A 20,582-nucleotide genomic window follows, 5' to 3' on the forward strand; every position below is an offset into this window, starting at 1 on the left:
CATAGATCTGACAGTATCAGGACTGGGTGTGGTTAGTAAAGTTGACCCTAAAAATGTGGTTGCTCACACTTAAATTACTATTTACATTTTCACATTGTGGCATAATACACAATACATATATAATAAATTATCACTTGAAAACTGCCTTCTGCACTCAGGTTATCTTATTCTGACTTTGAAAGCAGTTTGATCTGAAAAATAAAACCATGACCAAAAGGCAAAAATAGAAAGAAATTTCAGGGGAGTAAATAAGTTTTAATTGCAATGTATTTGTGTGTTGTGTAAGTAAGTTGGTATATTTCCAGCTTTGTAGCGGCCCTTTCAGACACTCTGACCAACCGTGTGTGTGTGTGTGTGTGTGTGTGTGTGTGTGTGTGTGTGTGTGTGTGTGTGTGTGTGTGTGTGTGTGTGCGCTAGGGGGAGAGGGGCAGGTGCGCAGAACATAACGAGTCGTTGTTTCCTCTGAAATCCGTCAGAAATCTTCCTAATACCGTGGAATTAGAGCAGCTCACATTACTCTCAATTACTGTCAGACCTAAAGAGAAATTCCCCCAATTATCCTCTCGAATATCTGACCTGATTTATGAGAGCGGTTGCCTGTGTAATAACGGCAATAGGGAAGTGATCCTTAAACAGGTAAATGCATAGTTACATTTCGCTTCGGACCGAGTTCTCAATGTCTTTTCTGTTCTGTTTGGAATGTTTTCAATTTGTCCGATTTTTTTTGGTTTGATGACTCTCTCCATTACGTTAAACTACTTGTTGCATGTGCCAGGAAGCTGTTCTCAGTCATTACATCTGCTTCTCTCGTTCTGTCTTTCTCTCCGTCTCTTTCACAAACACATGCACATATGCGAGCATACGCGACCAGGCTGCCGGCCTCCTTATGGGTCGAAACTCCTCTCCAGCTGTGCTCCCAATTTGCCTCCTCCAGAGTGTAAGGGGCTTCTAGAAGGGGGGGGGTGCGATTAGCAGCTCGTCCTGAACTCAAACGCTGAGAATGTGTGTTTTTGTAAAAAAGATTTTACGTCTGCGTAAGTGTTTTCGTTCTCCACTGCTTGGTCTGTGCACGTGTGTGCGTGCGTGTGAGTATTGGGTTCCCTCCGCATTACTCCATCATCCCCAGCTGCTGCGCTGCGCTGACTGGGTTCCTGGAGGAGGAATTCCAAACTTGCCACCGGATTTACAGTGGATTCTCTGAAGATTACCACTGGATTTCTGCAACATTTCATAACTCGCTGGGGTTTCAATGGTTGTTTTCATTTTCATGCTGGCAAATGTTTTATGGAATTAATCATTTTATTCTTGCAGTCTAGAAAAAAAAAACATGTTGGGTTTATTTTATTTTTTTAAAACAGAAACAAGATGCAAGGTTTTGGTGCAACAGTTTCACTAATTGAAGCTGAGTTTTTAACTATGTTATCAGTTAACCCCTCTTTTTTTTGGTTGATATTAATCTGTGAAAGGAAAACAGATGGAAATTATCCAAAGGGTAAAATCGCTTACATGTAGAGTACATGTTTGTTGTACACTGTACCTATTAAAATTAAATTAAAATTGTATAGCAATTAAGTTTATGTTGACAAACAAGGAAATTAATGTTTAACATGTTGACAATAAATACATTTATAATGACTCTATTGGCATTAAATTAACACCTGACATTGGTTACAATCTAAGAAATCAACACGTAAAAGGAAAGAAAAACCAAGTAATCCAGAAATTATATGTAATAAAAATGGTTACAACAAAAAAGCAATAAATACCTTTACTGAAATGTATTTGATTCTTAATATAAATCAAAAAAGTAAAAAAAATAAAATTAAACCTATCTAGTTTGTGGAGATCTTACTGGAATTTGCTCTTCCAGTTTTTCATTGGTTTGTCAAAACATTCAACATAAAACTTTTCTTCAGCAGACATACAGGCCATCACAGTTAACTGTATAATTTAATGTATTAGTTTGATGGAAAAACTCTTCCAGACATTTCCAGATCTCAAGAAACTCTCCCTGAGTGGTTCTTGGTTCATTGACGTCTGTTTTGATCACTCGTTTGACTTCTCTGATAGAAATCTCAAACACAACCCTGGTCATTGCTAGATTATGGTCAGTTGATTTTCTTTCCAGCTCTGGATTATGACCCCAATAGTGGTCACAAGAAAACTCAGAAGATGATAAATACATCTGTCATCGGTATGCTTTGCAGCTTTTAAAGGAAAGGAAAGGCAGGCTAATTTGTGTAGCACATTTTAGCTACAAGACAGTTTAAATGTTTTTTGCTTTTACCCATCATGCGGTGCCTCAAGTGCGATACCAAGTTAATGAGATTTCTTTAAGTAGCCATCAATTAGGACTAACTATCTCCATTATTATTGCCATCTTATCATGGCAGGGTTGCGGGCTGGTTGTATCTCCAGCATCCGTTGGGTGAGAGGCTAAATACGCCCTTGACAGGTTTCCAGTTCATCATGGGGCAACAACGAGACACACAGCACAACCATGCGCACAGAAACTCACACCTAAGGGAGTGATTTTGAGTAGTAAGTTAACCTAAAGAGTCAGGTGTGGTTTTAGTATGGTGGAGGAAGATGGAGTACCCAGAGAGAATTCACACAAACACTGGGAGAACATGAAAGCTCCATGCAGAAAGACCCCTGGCTGGTATTTGAACCCAGAACCTTCTTGCTGAAAGGCAATGCTACCCGCTGTACCAAATCCATACTGACCGATTTTACCAAATTTCTTGTTTTTTTTAGGCCTTTCCTTTCCTTTCTTTTTCTTTTCTTCATTAACAAGCCGCCACTTTAAACACAGTGCTACATTTGTACAGGTTGTATTGAAACAGACAGTTGCTTACGAATAAATATTCACATAAACTATTTAAATGGTACATTTAACCACTGCATTTAGAAATAATCCTATGCAATAAAAAAAGGGAAACCAAGCTGTTTAAATAAGAAAAACACAATTATTTTAATGGACGCTTTGTAATCAGCTTATACTTTGCCTGCCAGGAAATCCAGATTTAATAAAGTAAAGATACTTCCAGTAATTTAGCAATACCTATTAACATTTCTTTCTTTCTTTCTTGATGTGCAGTAGATAATTTGCCGTACACTCCTGAAACATTTCTTGATGCGAGAACACAGTTTTCCCTCTGTGACAGACCGAACTGAATACCAAAGACCTAAATTCATTTAATAAAATGTGTTTGGATTATCAGCACACAGTGGGGAAAGCTCATAGGTGGTGGGTTCAAAACTATGCAAACTATCTGTTCATTTTATGGCCCCTGAAAATATTTTTAAAAGTTTTGGTTTAGAGGAATGTATCTTATTTTTTACTTTTCTTTTACTTCCATCCATCTGTCAGCATCCAACAGATTTAAAGCAGTTGTGATTCAAGAATAGTTACGATTATCTCAAACTACTGTGTTCTTTTCAGCTGTTCAGATTTTGTCCAGGATCTATCACAATTGCGATTGGGGGGAAAAATGTCACTAAAATACCCAAAAGTGATTTTTAGTCATGACGCATGCACAAAAGATTAAAGGAACACTTTGAAAATACATCAGATTTCAATTGGAAAATAAACCCTGCTGGATATCCAGACTAATGTGGAATGGGTAATGTGAACAAAATGATGCCACATCATTTGAGGAAAAGGAAAAATGATCCACCCACAGAGGATTTAATCTGAATCACAGAGAAAATGAAAGTAAGCTGAACCGGCAGGCTAGTGCAGTTAGCTGGAATGTCATTGCAGCAACTCAAAATGCAACTTGGTGGTTTTTAATGGCCCCACATGCTTTTATGCATGTCTGATAACATCGAGGCTGCTAATGAGAAGACGGATGGTGTTCTGGGGTGTCTCCTCCCAGATCCTGATCAGAGCATCAATGAGCTTCTGGACAGTCTGACATGCAGCCTGGTGGCGTTGGATGGACCTAAACCTGATGTTCCAGGTTTAGGTCCCAGGATGGCATCAACTCTTTCATCCTCCAGGAACTGCCTGCACACTCCTGCCACAGTAGGCCTGGTATCATAATGCACCAGGAGGAATCCAGGACCTACTGTACCAGTGAAGGGTCTCACAATGGGTCTAAGGATTTTATCCTGACACTTAATGGCAGTCAGGGTGTCGTTGTTTATCCTGTACAGTTATGTGCATCCCTCTATGGATACGCCTCCCCAGACCAACCCTGACCCACCACCAAAACGACCAGGCTGGACGATGTTGCAGCATAACATTCACCACAACTCCTCCTGACTCATGCCTGTCTCATGAGCTCAGAGGGAAAACTGCTTTTTATCTGTGGAAAGAACAGGGTGCCAGTGACAAACCTGCCAATTCTGGCAAATACCAGTCAAACTCCTTATGAAGTCTTTTTCTAATTGCCTGGTCAAAGACATTCACCCCAGCGGCTTGCTAGGGCTAACTTTGTAGGGCTCTGGCAGTAGTCATCCTGTTCCTCTTTACACAAAGGAGCAGATGCTGGTCCTGCCGATAGGATAGATAGCCACCCTGTGGCTCTTTACACCTTCAGCTTTGACTCCTAGAAACTTAGACCAAAAATGTGTGTGTGTGTGGGGGGGGGGGGGGGGATTGGTCAATGAATTGGTTCAAAATATAAAGGTAATTGGTTCAAAATATAAAGGTAATTTAAAATTGCTAGCTTTAGGATGCATTTAGTTCTGCAATAACATTCCCAGAAAGAAGGAAACTAATGGTGTATAGAATATTTTGCTATAGATAAATGAAGTATGTTTTTGATGTCATCATTTTGATGCCATTTGCTATAAAAAAATCAAATGTCCAATTCAAGGAAATGTATTAAACCAAACAAAAAAATACTGTTGATTGAATAATAAAACTGTTCATATTTAATTTAAAAAAGTGTAAACACATTTCTTATAGTATACTATAAAAACAGGCTCTTGTTTCAAAGAGATGTGTAACTTTTGTTGCTCTAAACTAAATTTTGTTTAGCTGGACCGAGGGCAAAAATGTCTCTGCGGGTTGTAAAGGTCGCTGACCCCTGGACTAGAGTAACTCTCTGCCTCCTGAAATCTCCAGATCAATATTCCAGAGGTTTAACTGGCTTGATGTTGTATGTTGATTGAAAGGTTTTCCTTTAAATTCTTTGAGCAGTGTGTTGGAAAATGCCAGCCCACTCTACAAATACACTTAGAATGGCCGTTTTCTCCCGTTATTCCCTCCTGTTAACTTTCTTTTTACTGTTTTTTTTTCTCCTTACCTCTCTTGAGCTACTCCCTCGATATCTCTCTCATCCCTGCCCATCACATCTGCACTGCTCTTCTCTCTGCTTCAATGCCATTATCATGTCTAGAGGCGAAATGCTAACTGACAGTCTGACTGAACAACATAAGCATGAGTATTTAGATCCCTGAGCCGTGCAAACTAACCGACCTGCCGCAGTTAAACATCTAAAAACAGGACAGCAGTCAACTACATGGACAGATTTGCAGACGGGGAAACTGACGGAGTCACACGTTGGTGGGCTTTCCAGCTGAAGAGCAGACAAAATGGCTGCGAATTGTGAGAGGAGAGAAATTTGAGACGTTCAGCTGATACCCTCACCCTGAGTGAGTTCCAATAAGTAGAGCAGAATAAGCCAGAAAGCAGATGACAGGTGACGGATGGGGTGACAGATGAGTTGACTTAGCAGCAGAAATGTAAGGTGTGTGTGCGCGCGCTCATCGACACATAAGTATGCTAACAGTGGACGTGGAGCCAGGAGGGGCAGAGGAAGACATCCCAAACATGATGGGCATGTAGTTAGACACTTTCTCCAGCTGACCACCCAGATTGACTCACGCAGGCGTCAGCATGGAGACCACCAGCAAGTATTTATGTACAAATCTGTTTCGTTTAGTCTCCTTCAGGCTCAGATTGACATCATATATCCAGGCAACAGCCAACAGGTCAGTCCTGTGGTTGGTTAGAGGGTCCATCTTAGCATGATCAGTGACTAAGAAGTTAATAGAGAGTAATATGACTCTGATGTACAATGATCCAGCCGCAAACTTCCATGTATTTATGTTTTAAATCAACACAAAACTGTGCCTATTTGTGAAACAGAAGGAAAATTATACATTTTGCATTTTTTCCCAAACAAAAATCTGAAAAGTTTGCTGTGTTTTTTTGTTAAACATAATTTTTTGCACCTGATTCTCAATCAGACTCATGTCTGTACTCTGACAATGCCATTTAAACTCATAAATTGGCTTTAATCTAAACTTTTCACTGAAGTTGTATGTTTAAGACAAAGGCCAATTTTATTGTATAGTACATTTCAGTACAAAGACAATGTAAAGTGCTTTACATGAGTTTAAGGCCATTGTCCTGTCGGGTCGGATCCAGTCTTTAGCAGCTTCAAACTCACTTCCAGTATTCTCTTGTATTTCGCTCCGTCCATCCTCCTTTTAGTTCTGACCAGATTTTCTATCTACATGCAAACCTTTTTATCTGTTTTCACACACATAGAGGTTTACATGTAGACCAAACAAGTCTTCTTGTGGCTTTTGTTCAACAGTAGATCTAAAAGTGCCACACTTTCATAGGTTACACTGATTTATTAAGGTTATCAGAGTAAACAGTAATGAAAAACAATCCACACCACTTTTTTTAATTAGATTCTTTCATTTTTTTATTTAAAAAATGAGAGAATTATTTTCCTCCCATCGTACCACTGCTCTGTTGGTCTATAATACAGCCCCCCCCCCCCTCCCAAAAATACAAGGGAGTTTAGGATTTAAGGGTGAAAAAAAATGTGGAGTTAAATAACTGTAAATAGCCCTAGCTCGGAGTAATGCTTGAGTGTTATGATTTTAAGCTAATATTTGTACAAGAAGTTATGATCTTCCCTAAACAATCTGGGTTTTAAGCAAAATAAGTAAGTGGCTGAATTAAAAATACTATGTAAACGAGACTGGAGAGAAGATCCAGCAAGAATGAGACAATGTAGTCAAATGAAGGAGACATAAAGATGAAGAGATAAAATCTAATACCTCATGATGTTTGCTATGTGCTGAGCACATGTTTGTGTACTTGCTTTCCACAGGGCACAAGACATTAATATCTATTAACAAGTCTGGACTGGTTTACCGACGCTGTGTGTGTGAATGTGGGTGTTGGCGTGCGTTAACTGAGCCCTACCCCACTTAAAACTGTCACATGTCACTTATATTCTGTTGCTATGTGATCTTTGGCTTCAACGGGCTCTTGGCTCGTCAGGGTGCCTGCCGCTCGCCTCCCAGTTCACACCAGACCACTTCCAGCAGCTTTTCATGAATATTTCAGCCTTACAGTCAGCAGATTGGCAACAAGAGCACTATGAGTATTTGGTGTTTTTTTTTTTTTTTTTTTTTTCTTGATTAAAGATCCAAAAGGTACATCATGAGAGAAACAAACAACAAACGTGGTGTTATTTGTGCCAGCAGTAGGTTGATTTTTTGTTTTATTGCAAATGATTTTTCAGGCAGAGCAGGGGGTTCAAGTTGCGTCTGTGTGATGGAGTCATGTAGGTCAATTCTGTCTATTTCTCTGATTGCCTTTCATAACGAGTGTTGCATATTTACTTCAGGTATTTGAGAATCTGAGTAAAAAACAACAAAGCTCTCTTTCTTTAAACCACGTTCATATAACTATCTTCTCCTTTAAATGTTTGGACTTTAAATGAGTTTATCGCTATGATGTTTTTCTCTGAATAAGAAAATTAAACGGGGGGGAAAAATTCAACTAAAAACAACTTTTCTCTCCCATAGCATTTTCCCCTCATGCAGCTATAGAGTCTTGTTTTACCCTCTGACTTAAAAGTGCATCTCTGTACATTAGACCATTGGTTTTCAATTCACGTCCTCGGGACCCACTGTAGAAAGCATGTATAAAATAGGAAAACATGTTTCTTGTACACAGTAACGATGAAGCGGATCTTTTTTTATGCTTTTCTAGTCAAAAATAGTGCAGATTAATTATATATTACTGATTTTACAACAATAGGTTTGTCTAAACGTCATGATTTATTTCACGTTTCTTAAAGGATAATGACAGAGGGGGAAAGGGACACTGCAAAGATGGGTCTAAAAACAAGTAAAATGTTCTTAAAGTTAATCTATTCATCCTTGATTTGAGCCAGTAAATAAGATTATCTGCCAATGGAATGAGTATTTTTACCCCTAAAATAAGATAATTAGACATCCTGCACTTGAAATAAGATGATGGAGACGAATTCTTCCTATTTTAAATGGAAAAATCTTATTCTATTGGCAAATTATCTTTTTTATCTACTTAAATCAAGGACAAATACACTCATTTAATTTTACTTATTTTTAGTTCTGTTTTTGCAGTGGACCTCCAGAAACACTCAGCACTGTGTTCCGAGCTTCCAGCAGTGTTGCCATGTCCTCTTATTATCAGTGACTTTGGGATTGTTCATCTATACTGTTTACAAGGTAGAGGTAATGGAGCTGGTTACCTGTTAAACCCGCAATAACTGGCAACACTGGAGTGGCTTCCCAACTCGCATGTTTATTCTAAATGCTGCAGTTTGGGTACAGAGGGATAAAATATCCTTTCCATAAGCTTCCACTGTCCTGTTAAAGTTTAAAAGTAATTTATTCTGAACTAAAACAGATATCCCCTCTAACATGCTACGCTTCGCACGTTCATCATGTACCATGTATGTACGTCCAGCACCTTTTGTCTGAAGACATGTGACACAGAATGAGTGACACCCGTTTGTTAGCAGTTAGCAGCAAGTGTTAGCTTCCTTAAATTTCCTTATGTATCTTTGGTTTAACGGCTGCAAAGCTAATATTTTTGAGTGTGGAATATGAGTTTGTGACGCTAACATTTTGGTTAACAGTGCCACCACTGGGTTAGACTAATGAACATTAGGTTGCAGCTGTGTGTAAAGCAGAGACTTGACGAGAACTGAGGGTAAACTGCTCTATGACATGACTGATAGATGCAGAAGGGAAACACAGTGGAGCAGTAAGCAAGAAAAGCATGACCAAACACAAGAATGGCTAGTATTAAAACCTCAGGAACAGATGTAACAAAGAAAACAGAAAGTACATTCAACACGACACAGATGGAAATACGAATTACCAGATAAAACGTAAGAAAAAAGTAAGACCTAAGAAGCAGACAATAGCTAAGACTAAAACTTGAAACAATTCAAAGACTTAAAGCTCTAAACAAAACCTCAAAATAACCACAAAACCGCCGCTCTCTTTTGTAGACGAGGGCCAATGGATCCTGCTGACTACCCGATGCAGCCATGGTCGGGTCATTACCCCGGACCTCCTCAAGCCCAGCAGGGGTATCCCCATTCACCAACTTACTCCAACATGCACTCTGAGCCCGGTCCGCCATACTCCAGCTTCCTGCCCGGCCCGCCTTATCAACAGCCGAGAGACCCTCGAGGGATGGAACCCGGCTACTATCCGCACCCCAGGTATGTCCGTGTAAAGACGTTGCCTCACGTTGTTCTGCACAATGAACCTTTGTACAGATGACATTGTCACTTTTGTATAAGTTGTGGTCATTATAGCGCCTTCCATTCTCACTTTACCACTGAATAAGATGATGAAAAGGTTGAAAGTATATAACTTTATTGTAATAGCATAACTTCACACAAAGAAATTTGAAAAATTCCACCTTTAGTTTGAGTTTATCTTGTGGTGAAAACTTTTATCTAATTTTAAAACAGGAAAAAGAATTGTGACTGCTGGCACCCCCTTTGGTGAAAAAATTATTTTGCCAGATGATACTTTTGTCTTCTCATTTAAGGCTGGGGCTTACAGGCCATTCTCTTTTGCTCAATCTCCATAAATCATTTAGAGGCCTTGGTCTCCTCTTATGTTCTCTTCTCTTTAGCTCCATCCAGGAGTTTCCAGTAAGAATCTGACTGTGATAGCAATGAAAGACGGTAGATTTGGTGTCTGTTGAACCATTTCTGTGTAGATTTTGCCATGTGTTTTGGGTCATTATCTTTCTGAAAGAATCAGTAGTATCCCATTTGAGATTACAGTCAAAGGGCTCCATGTTTCAATCTAAAAGAGTCAATCATGTAATGCGCAACATCAAGGTTTCCAGGACCTGTGAAAGCGAAACAGGCCCACAACTTTACCGTACGGAGTAGAGCTGTGTTTCTTTGTCCATTAGATGCAGAGTTTTTACTGTCAAACTCAAACTAGGTTTTATCTGAACAAAGCAGAGAGTTTAAATTAAGTTCCACTAGCATTTAGATAACTCACAATCTGTAAATTAAGTTAGTGCTGAAAAAGGTTTTCTTTGAAATGCTTACCAAGGGATTGTTTTGCAGGTAAAGTCCGTTCCACGTGGCACATTTTTTTAATTCTCGGCAGATTTTCAAGGCCTGAGAGATACATAATGATAAAAAAATTTTTTTGAAATAATCGTTGATTTGCTTGTACAGTGTGTGGTGTCCGGTCAGAGGGTAAGTGCAACACGCCACACAAGAACAGATTTCAATCGGGAACATTCAGGTGTCAGACAGGAAATCTCGCCAAACCTCTTGGGGTCAAACGTGAGTTCAAGATAAACAAATTTGGCCATCACCATACTCCGGAACAGTAGGTGGCAGTAATGATCTTTTAAGTTGGTTGCCAACCGCCTAAAAAAAACAACAAAAAAAATTAAGAACAATGGCAACAGTTTATAAACTAATTCAAATAGAAAAAACATTACAAAAAGAAAAGGTGGCGGGCTCGTTTATCTCAAGAAACACCACACACGCTAGGATATCGGGTCAAGAAACTCCAACATGTTGAATATCCCCGATGTGAGGTCGGAGCGGTCCCGACGTCTTTCCAAGCAGATTGGATCACTCTTAACACACCACACACAGCAGCAAATATCTTTTAGGATTATTTTTTAGAGCTGTCCTGATAATCTGGGCAAAAATCAGGCTAATTATCCTGCGGTGTGAACCAGGTTTAAGGTAGTGTGAGCGATTGTAATGGAGATGTGTTGATCCGAAGACGGCGCTCTTTGCAGAAGTTCTCTGTAACAGTGGAGGCTGTTTTCTTCCCTTACTGTGCTCCTCGCTGTTCCTCATCTGGTTTTGGTCGTCACATTTCTAGTTGTTTTAAACTTTTTAATCCTTGCTCTTAGTGTAGATATGAGCAGGTTTTGAAGTAGTTATTTTCTTGTAGTCATTTCCGGACTGGAAGATCAGCACAAGCGTGCCTCCGTTAAAAACCGTGTTAGCTTGTCTTTTCTATTTTTAAGAGAGAACTACCATAATAATTTACTTATTTAAGTAAAATATTACTAAATATTACTAGTTATTAATACTAAAAATATTTTAGATTAATAACTAGAAGTTTCTTGACTTTCTGATTAATTAAAAAAAAAACATTTAATCAAAAAAATTGTTTGTTTTCATTTATTTTAAGTGAATTGTCAGCAGTAGTCAGCATACCTCTGGAACCTGTGATTTGGTGAAAAACATAAAATATAAAATTAAAAAATTTAACTGAATAAAGACAGAGTAAAGGGTGTTAGACCTGGCCTTATTTTGACAGTTTGACCTTCCTTGTCTAACTTTAATATTTTTTCATATAGTTTGACATGGTCTTGTTTTCTGCTATCAGCTCCCAGCAGAGAGGACCTTTGCGGCAGGACGTGCCCCCGTCTCCTACCCCTCCACTGCGGGCACCACGGTACGACACCTTGGCCCGTGGAACTGTGGGTGGGGGTTACAGGTAGGAGATCATACGCAGATGATGACAGTTCCAGGTAATTTCTGCATACATTTTACGCTACAAATCATTGCCACCCTAACTCTAATAACCCTGGCTCTGATGCTGTTTAATCTGAGAGCATATTTGATCGGTTGCAGGCACCAAATGTAACCTTGCACTGAACAGTATGCTTATACTGCGGATATCGAAGGACAACAACACCAAACCAACTCCAGACAGAGGATCGCCTTCACCACGAGATTCTCCACAGACTGTAACCAAATTTGCACCTTTTTTTTCTACCATCAATACCATGATGACAACAAAAACATCATGCAGTCTGTGTCGAGCAAAGATTCTGTGTAAAATGACAGTTTATTCCTTTCTACTCCACTCTGATTCAGTTGTTTAAGTCTGTGAGCCGGTCAAAGACAAAAAGGGTAAACATATTTAAATTTAAATAACATATCCTTAGTCTCATATACTTTGGTCCGGATGGATCTTCAAAGTGGCTCGAATGATAGATTGGTGAAAACAAAAACAGCACGACGACTGTTATCTGCTGCACGTGGTCATTAACACAGAAAAAGGCTCTTGGGTGTTATTAGACGTGCATAAAACCACTTCTGTTCTTTTGATGTTACTGGAAGTATTTTATTCACTGTGAATAGGATGTAGACTGTGCAAAAGAGAAAGAAATGGTTCAAAGACGTGTCAGTTCTGCAAAAACAATTAATTCACACCTTTAGGACTTTAATAATAATAATTCTGACATTCGATACAGTCATGGCAAAAACTTGAGTACATTCCTTGATACAGTTATCTGTATGAGTGCCTTCAGGTTACGTCCTCTCTGAGTTTATCAGTATCTTGAATTGTTGTGAAGGAATCCAGCCCACTCTTCTGTCCAACATTGCTTCAGTACCTTCAGGTTTGCACATTCGTTATCGCTCAGCTCTTTTACCACCAGAGCATTTCATTAGGTTGAGGTCTGGACTTTGACTAGCCCGTGTTGAATTCCTGTTTCAGCCATTCCATTGTAGGTTTACTCCAGTGCTTTGTTCTGTTAATGACCCAAATTTGGCCAAGCTACACCATTTTACTATAGAATACCTTTTGTATGCAAAGGACTTAATGGTTGACTTAATGACTGCTCCAAACAAGCCATACCATCACACCCCCAACGCCGTGCTTGGCAGTCTTTTGTCCTATTCCATTTAATATGCAAATTCTGCCTAAAATGGGGCTCTTGGCCTTCATGCAGTTTCTCTGAGCTCTGCAGGGAGCAGTGGGAATGAATTTGATTGGCAGCTGCCTTAAATGCTTTCCACTTGAAAATAATCACTCTGTGTAGAATAATTAGCTTTATTCAGTTTAGCCTGGCAGCCCTTCGCAGATTGATGCAGTGGCTTCTCCTAATGTCTTTCCCTGTTGGCGTTGTGTTAACGAACACCTCTGTGCAGCGGAAGAGCACACTGTCAGATTGGCAGATTTTATGAGGGCAGTCAAATGTGTTGATGATCGGCTAATCAAATGCATTTAATTATCAGCAACTTAGAAATATACTTAGTTTTTTTCACATGACTATTTTGACAGTCACAGGAAGATTTATACTAAGGTTATTTTTGTGTTTTGGCGCTCTGAGTGTTAAATTGGTCTTTTTCTTTTCTTTTTTTTTACCAGCAAACCATTTCCTTAGTCACTTTTTTTTTTTACTCCTTTTGACTATTTCTTTAATGACTCCTAAAGTTCGATCACAGTAAAGCGCTGTATGAAGTCTTTGCCTCTGTAATGATATGCTTTTAATAACATTGCAGTTTCTCATTTTTAATAATACTGTTTCTGTCAGTCAAGATGAGTTTAATTACATTTCTAGCACAGAATTAGATAAGATCCAAATGGGAAACTTGATGACTCCAGCTCAGCATTACATTTAGTAATATTTTACATCAGATAAAAGGGGAATAATCAGCTAAATCTCAAATTTGACACTTTGCATCAAACTCAGATCACATTAGCTGTTGTGGAGTTTCGCTAACTTTATTTAAACTAACTTCTACTTGAATGTATGTTGATTTTTATCACTGTCTGTATCTCGTGTCCTGTATTTACAGTCGGCTGCTATAACTACGGGAAAAACGGCTTTAACCTGTATGTTATACCTGCCTGCAGCTGCGTTAAGATCAAGGCATCCATGTTTGTAAGAGCAAGTGTTTTACAGAGCGGATTTTCTGTGTTGTTTCCTTGGAGGGCAGACTTGGTTAGGTAATTTCTGCAATATGATGGTGTAGCCATCAGTGTGCTGTTGGTGGACCAGTTTAGATGATAGTTTAGATCTCCGAGTTACACCAAATTGATAATTTACCCAGAGTTATTCAAGTCAAATGTTTTTGTTTCGCACTACTTGGCAGTATTAACTTCAATAGATACTAAAAGTTTTATGTGGTGTTGAAGAATTACCTTAATGACTGAGGATGAAATCTCATTAAAGCGAATAAAAAAATGTTTTTAATTTCTACAGTCATAGATTTTATTTTTGCGGATGAATTTGTGTAGGATTTATAGGCTTTAGAATAAATAAAAATGAAAGGAAAAAAGGCCGGCAGAAGGAAACGGGAGGTGTAGAGACTTATGGGAATTGTAGTAAGTAGAAATTGAGAAGTGATGATAACAAAGACTGAAGGTAGTTGAGGTTCGGGTCATTTCACCCAATCGGCATTTTGTACTTTTGCTGTTTTGTTATTTCTTTATTCCGTACTAAAACAGGCCACTCTGTGTTATTTTGACTGGGCAGTCCACAGAAACCGCAGTCAATAAAAGCAATAAAAAAAATAATGTACAGTTAAGTTGTTGTGGAGGTGGGTTTCTACAGTCTGAATGTAGATATTTTAGGGGAAAGAATCAAGCTTTCTCTTTTTTATATATGTTTTAACCAAAAGTCTGAAAAATCCTAAAGGTAATATTGTCAGTATTTTATTGAAAGAACAAAACACAAAACTAAATAAAAATCAGATTATAAGGAAAATATATTTTTATTCTCAGGAAGACAACACAGTGAATAATATTTTTGAAATAATTTAGTTTATGTTATTTCTCAGATTTAGCAGTTAAGCAGCACCTATCGTTACTATCTGTAGGTTAAACTGTTATGGTTGAACCTGGTTAGTTCCCACTGCAGCTCTAGAAAGTCTGGAAAAAATTATTTTCTTTAAAAAATATTGTACAATGTGGAAATCCTACCATTTATTCCTGAATTTGCCAAATCATAATTTTAGCTGAATATTTTAGTCATGTGTAATTTAAGTATTCCAGATTCTGGCTGGAAACCCATAGATAAATGCAAACTATTCAAAAATCCCAAGAGGGCATTTCTCTGGTTGTTTGGCCTCTAAACCAATTTAAATCATAGTTTTTTTCCAATGAACTTTAAAAATCTTTGGATAAACAGGATAAACGTCTGTAAGTTCTCAGGAATCCATCCTGATTTATGAAATATAACCTTTAGAGATTTTTAAATGTATCCAGATGAGTTCAGATGCCAAACAAATCTTGAATCAGGCCTCAAGAACCTCAACCGAAGCAGAATCCAAATCCAGCCTGATTACGTCATAATTTCCATAATATACAGATGATCAAACTGGACTGCTGCTCAAGATCTTCGAAGGTGAATGTTTTGTATTCAAACGTCCAGAATGTTACAAAAACGTATAAAAAAATCCAGAAATGTGCCTGGAATGGGTGAAAGTTTGAAAGATGATGTGATTTTAATCCAGTGTGAAAACCTTTAAATGATGCCGGATTTTCCTTAAAGACCAACTGAGCAAAAAAAGCAAAGATGAAGGTTTCCTCAGTCCTGTCGGCTCGATGAACTTTGTGGAGCTTTAGTAAATTCAAACGTGACATTAAAGTGTATCTGTGTTATTCATTTTATAGTAGCACACATTTCACATGTATGTAACTCTTCACAAGCATTTTATTTCTATGTTTCTTTGTTATGATGTGTAATGTTCATGGATTTAAGCAGAGCCACGGGCTGTTTTTGCTGCGAAAAAAAAAAAAAAACAAGATGTGCTGCAAACTCACTTCATGCTGTAATGTGTTGTTTTTATATTTCACCAAAAGTTAAAAGTACAACGATTGCAAAGAGAGTTTGTGGGTTTTGGTGATGCACAAAACCAAACGAGGAGTTTGCTAAACTTCCAGTATCGCAGTGAACATGTCCAGCATCCTGCCCCGCTCTCTGAAACGTGTGTTGCACAAGTTGAAGGTACTCTCTTCGGTTGTACTCTGAGAAGGTACTGCTGGTTCTCCGACGCATGAAGGAACCAACTAAATAACCTCCCGGTCTTAGAAGTATAACATTTTTTATTACACTGCTTGTATCTAAAGATTCTTGAAGCAAGTCTCATTTTATAATGTTGCATACATTTCTGTTTAATCAGCGTTTTATATTTATGTGCATATCATCTTTTTGCAATAAAATATACTTTATTAAAGCCTTGTGTCATCCTTTAAAAAAAAAAAAAAAAACCTAATCGTTAACATTTGCTCTTTAAGCTACAATGCATGCCCAGCACATCTGCTGAAGTTAATTTAATATGAGTCAGGAGAAATTATTTCCCTTATGTCCGTCGCACGCTGCAAGGTGACTCTTTAACATTGCCAACCCAATTTAGTCCATCATTTAAGCTGCTGATAAACTGTACCTTTGTGATAAGAGATGGATGTTAGCCCCGAATTAATGGAAGACTAATTATCAATTAGAAACAGAAGATGGGAAACACTGATTATGGCAGAACGTTTTTTTTTTTTTTTTTTTAATTTTCTGACATAATGTCCTGTTACTATTAGGTCATATTCTTCAGCTGAACAGGCGTGTAGTCGACGGCTTTAGGTGCTCTCTTATTTCTCTGACACTAAAGGTGCTTTGGCTGCAGTCTCAGGAGTTTGCAGTAATAAGACATGGAGGCAGAGGAAGCATTTTATCTACCAACACTTAATTAGCATATCCCACACCTCCTGGCCAATGGGGATGCAGTGAGGAAGTAATTAAATTCTCCTGTGTCACTGCCAAGGTCTATTGATCAAAAAACTGGGCTTGCACCGTTTAGTCTTCTGATTGTAGTTTTTATTTACCTCAGTTACTTTAGTGTGCAAAAGTCTTGACTCGTCCATCATTTCTGTATATTTTGCTTCTGATGCAGCATTATTTTTATTTTTATTATTTAAAATGAGTCCTGATCAACAGCTCTGCAGGCTTTCTGAACATCTAATGTTTGACTTTAGACTGTCTGGCTGCCTTTTTACTCATTTTCAATCATTTGTTGCTTTGTTTAGTACAGAGGTGTCCAAAGTGTTGCCATTTGTTAACCTGGCCAGTTTTAGTTTTATTGAAAGGATCCCCAATAGCTACAGCTATGCTGCAGCTATTCTTCCTGTGGTCCTGAAAAAATATATACATTAAAAACAAAACAAAGAATACAACAAATAATTGAAAGAAAAAGAAAATACACAAACACATATACAAATACACATATACACATATTAACGTACATATGTACCCTCATGCGGGCATGAAATATGACAAATATAAAACACATCCTACACTTACACCTGTAAACATACCTACACATATACATACATATTCGCACACATATATAAATAAATATAAACATTGAGTTATATTATTTTGATAATCACTGTTTTACGTATAATTTAAATTTATTGACATTATTAGCAAGCAGGATATGTTTTGGCTGATTATTCCATTCTTTCATACCTCTAAACACAACAGTATTTTTTATGGCATTTGTTCTCACTATGGGTAAAGTGAAATTACCTTTAGTTGCATGTCTAGTACTGTACTGGTGATTTCCTACACTGAAAGAAAGATGCTTGATCAAAACAGAAGGAAATTTGGAATTAGAAATATTTCTTATGAAAATTAACAATGAATACAACAATCTATCTTTGACCAACAACCAATTAAGATCTCTGTGCATTAATATTATATTTCTCCTGTAGCTGCACTTGAGTGCAGACAGCCGCATTGATAATGTGTAGCACTCAACTTTCTGCACATTATCAATCTGGACCTGCTCCCATCTGATCCGTTTGGGGAAAGGACGGACTTTCAGCAGAACTCCCCGAGCTGATTGGACGAAATTAGACCTAGTGCCCACCTACCGAATGACGAAATCAAATTAAAATGTTAGCAGCACGGGTCATGAGAAACCACAAGTTACGCTGGTTAAGGTGCTTCATGCTGTTCTTTATTTTTCAAAGATTAAATCGTGGATTCTTACGAACAGATGAGATAGCAGCAGCTACGCCTGCGTCCTCCTGCGCTGCCATGTTTATGTTGGTTTCCTCTGTGGGCTCAGCAGCTTCTGCTTTCGTCGCACCAGTATCTCCCGCCTTTAACTATAATGCTGCAACTTGATTGTTTTTGGTTTGGAGACAAACGGTTGAAAGCTGCGCGGTACAAGATGGATTGTCGTGTTTTTTTGAACGCACAAATACTACAAGAATTTAGCTTTTCAGACAAGTTTGGCCATTTGTGGCCCCTTGACTTTTTTTTTTCTGTGGCCCCCACCAACTGCAATTCAATGATGATTTGACCCCCCAGCACAGGTGGTGGATGCAGATGGAGACTTTAAGGTAAACTATTACAGACAAGTCATCTTCCAATTTGAAAATGATTGCAACAACACAAAGTGTTAATCTTTTAATAACATTATTTACATTATATTTAATTTCCTATTGAATAGAGCCACACCCTGGTCAATGACCTTTGCTCAAATGTAGACTGTGAGACATCAAAATCTGCTTTCTTATTTGTTACTTAAAATTTCTTAAATACGGCGAGCATTTTCAAACATGGAACCAAATCCTTTTCTTGTTTTTGAGAACAGACAGCAGTTTTACCTTTTTTCTTTCTTTAAATATAACTAATGTGCTAAATCTTTTTGAAGTTTTGGACCCTGCAATGACTGACACATTCCTTCCCTACACAAAAATCTAACTAATATGATTATTTAACATATAATGTTCATATTTTGTAGAGCAGGTTTAAATAAAGCTCACAATATAATGTTTTGGTAGTTTTAGTTGTGCTTTTATTGTGTTTTTTGGCCCTTAGGTACTTAGGACTTCACCATTTTGGCCCACATGACAAAAAGTTTGGACACCCCTGTTTTAGTAAAACCATGTTTTACAGCGACTGCTGTGGCTGAGCTGCTGAAGCTCAGGGTTAGTGGTGGGAACATTGCACAATGGAAAAGAAAGAATAAAGATGTTAATGTGTGTTAATCACATTCAATATTTAATGCAATATTTAACAATAATATCACAATGTCATGTTGTCCTTTATAAGGTTAAAGGTGTTTCCATTTCTGCCCAAAATATTTGCACTTATACATTAAAAATCATCTGCATACTAACTAAAGAATCTGGTTATTTGACTCTGGAAAAGTTTTAAACGAAAAACAAAATCCTGTAGCCAAGCTGTGCTTTTTGTGTGGCTTTTTTCATCCAATCAGTTAACTCACTATAGCTGTCAATCAAAGTCACACCCCTGACTGCTCAGTCACAAATGATGCAAATAGAGGAGTCGGCAACAACGACGAGACAGGAGAGAACTGCAACAGTGAAAGGACATTTGGTTGTTTATCTACAAAATAATAATTTCAAAGGGCTTTTGCTGGAAAAACAAATGGGTATAGAATGTTACCCAAGACTTAAAAATCCAGCAGGGAAGTGACTGTAGACGGGTTTATTTTTATGTAGAATTTATTTTTATGTGATAATATCTGAGCTCTTACTAGTTCTCCAACACCGCCTAACTTTTTTATCATCAGCTGTCACTGATTAACACCACATTAAAGAATATCTAAAGCCTTGGAAAGAAAGTAGACTTAAAAGAGAGATATCTTTTTAAGGTACCATACCTAAAACAAAATTTGAGCCTCTGCTTTGCTTCTGGCTTTACTTATTGAACATGTTTAATGCAGTAAATTAGTTTTCAAAATATCGTTTTAGCCAACTGACCATCTGTGTCTTAATCAGTACATGTATTATATTTTAAGGACTTCTCTGGGCTAGTTTTCTCTATTACCCTGTTTTTCTAGTAATTAGTACAGATTATCCAATTAGTCAAAAACAGATGGCTCTTTAAATTCATCAAAAACAGACACATGGTATGTTTTATCCAAAACAAGATTGCATTAAAAGTTTGAGATCTTTTTTTGGAGGGAAATGATTCCCTCCAAAAAAAAAAAAAAAAAAAAAAAATTAAAATTGTGATGAATCCAGATATAGCTATTCTTCTTCATTTCTCGCAGGCTTCAAGCTGAAGCTGATGGTAATAATCGCTGGTGTTTCTCCTATATCCACACTCGTTGACCCGGAAAATATCTCCGGAGGCTCGAGCAACAGCCGAGCACCACGTCGGAGTGCGCTCCCCTCCACCAGGATTAGAAATCTGGGGCCCGGGCTTCAAACTGCACGGTTGGAGGCTGGAGATCCTCGTCTGGTGAATCTTGCTTTCTGCTGAGGCTGCAGATGGTGCCGGCAGACTCTGTTGCGACCTTGTGCTCGTAAATTCTCCCGACTGTGTTTGACAGACTGTCAAAGAGCCTGGTTGACTGACTGAGGAGCCATTGACTGACTGGGTGTGTAATTGTTCCAAAGGCAGGCCTGGCATGCTGTAATTATTAGCGGTTATTATTAGTAGTTTTAATAAGCATTGTAGACCTCTGTAATTAGGATTTCCTATTATGAGTAGCTGCCAGTTTGTGTCTCTTTGGGAAGGTATTGTTTAGTCGCAGTTATTACTGGCAGCCTGG

At 38.1% G+C, this 20,582-nt stretch overlaps 1 protein-coding gene across 4 annotated transcripts in view; it reads left to right on the plus strand.

The window, feature by feature from the left end:
• The window catches only part of pard3bb (par-3 family cell polarity regulator beta b), a 302,455-nt gene extending 286,223 nt beyond the window's left edge, over positions 1 to 16,232 (plus strand). For 3 of the 4 annotated variants that reach the window (XM_036139580.1, XM_036139582.1, XM_036139583.1), the window contains 3 exons: positions 9,267 to 9,482; positions 11,647 to 11,757; positions 11,895 to 16,232. In XM_036139580.1, coding sequence (XP_035995473.1) covers positions 9,267 to 9,482; positions 11,647 to 11,757; positions 11,895 to 11,907 — 340 coding nt within the window. In that variant the 3' untranslated portion in view covers positions 11,908 to 16,232. Of the gene's footprint in view, positions 1 to 9,266; positions 9,483 to 11,646; positions 11,792 to 11,894 lie in introns of all 4 variants that reach the window. The other variant, XM_036139581.1, reaches the window with a different exon arrangement.
• The last annotated feature ends 4,350 nt before the right edge of the window (positions 16,233 to 20,582 follow it).

The sequence above is a fragment of the Fundulus heteroclitus genome, chromosome 7 (assembly GCF_011125445.2).
Source record: "Fundulus heteroclitus isolate FHET01 chromosome 7, MU-UCD_Fhet_4.1, whole genome shotgun sequence".
In the NCBI taxonomy this organism is placed as follows: Eukaryota; Metazoa; Chordata; class Actinopteri; order Cyprinodontiformes; family Fundulidae; genus Fundulus; species Fundulus heteroclitus.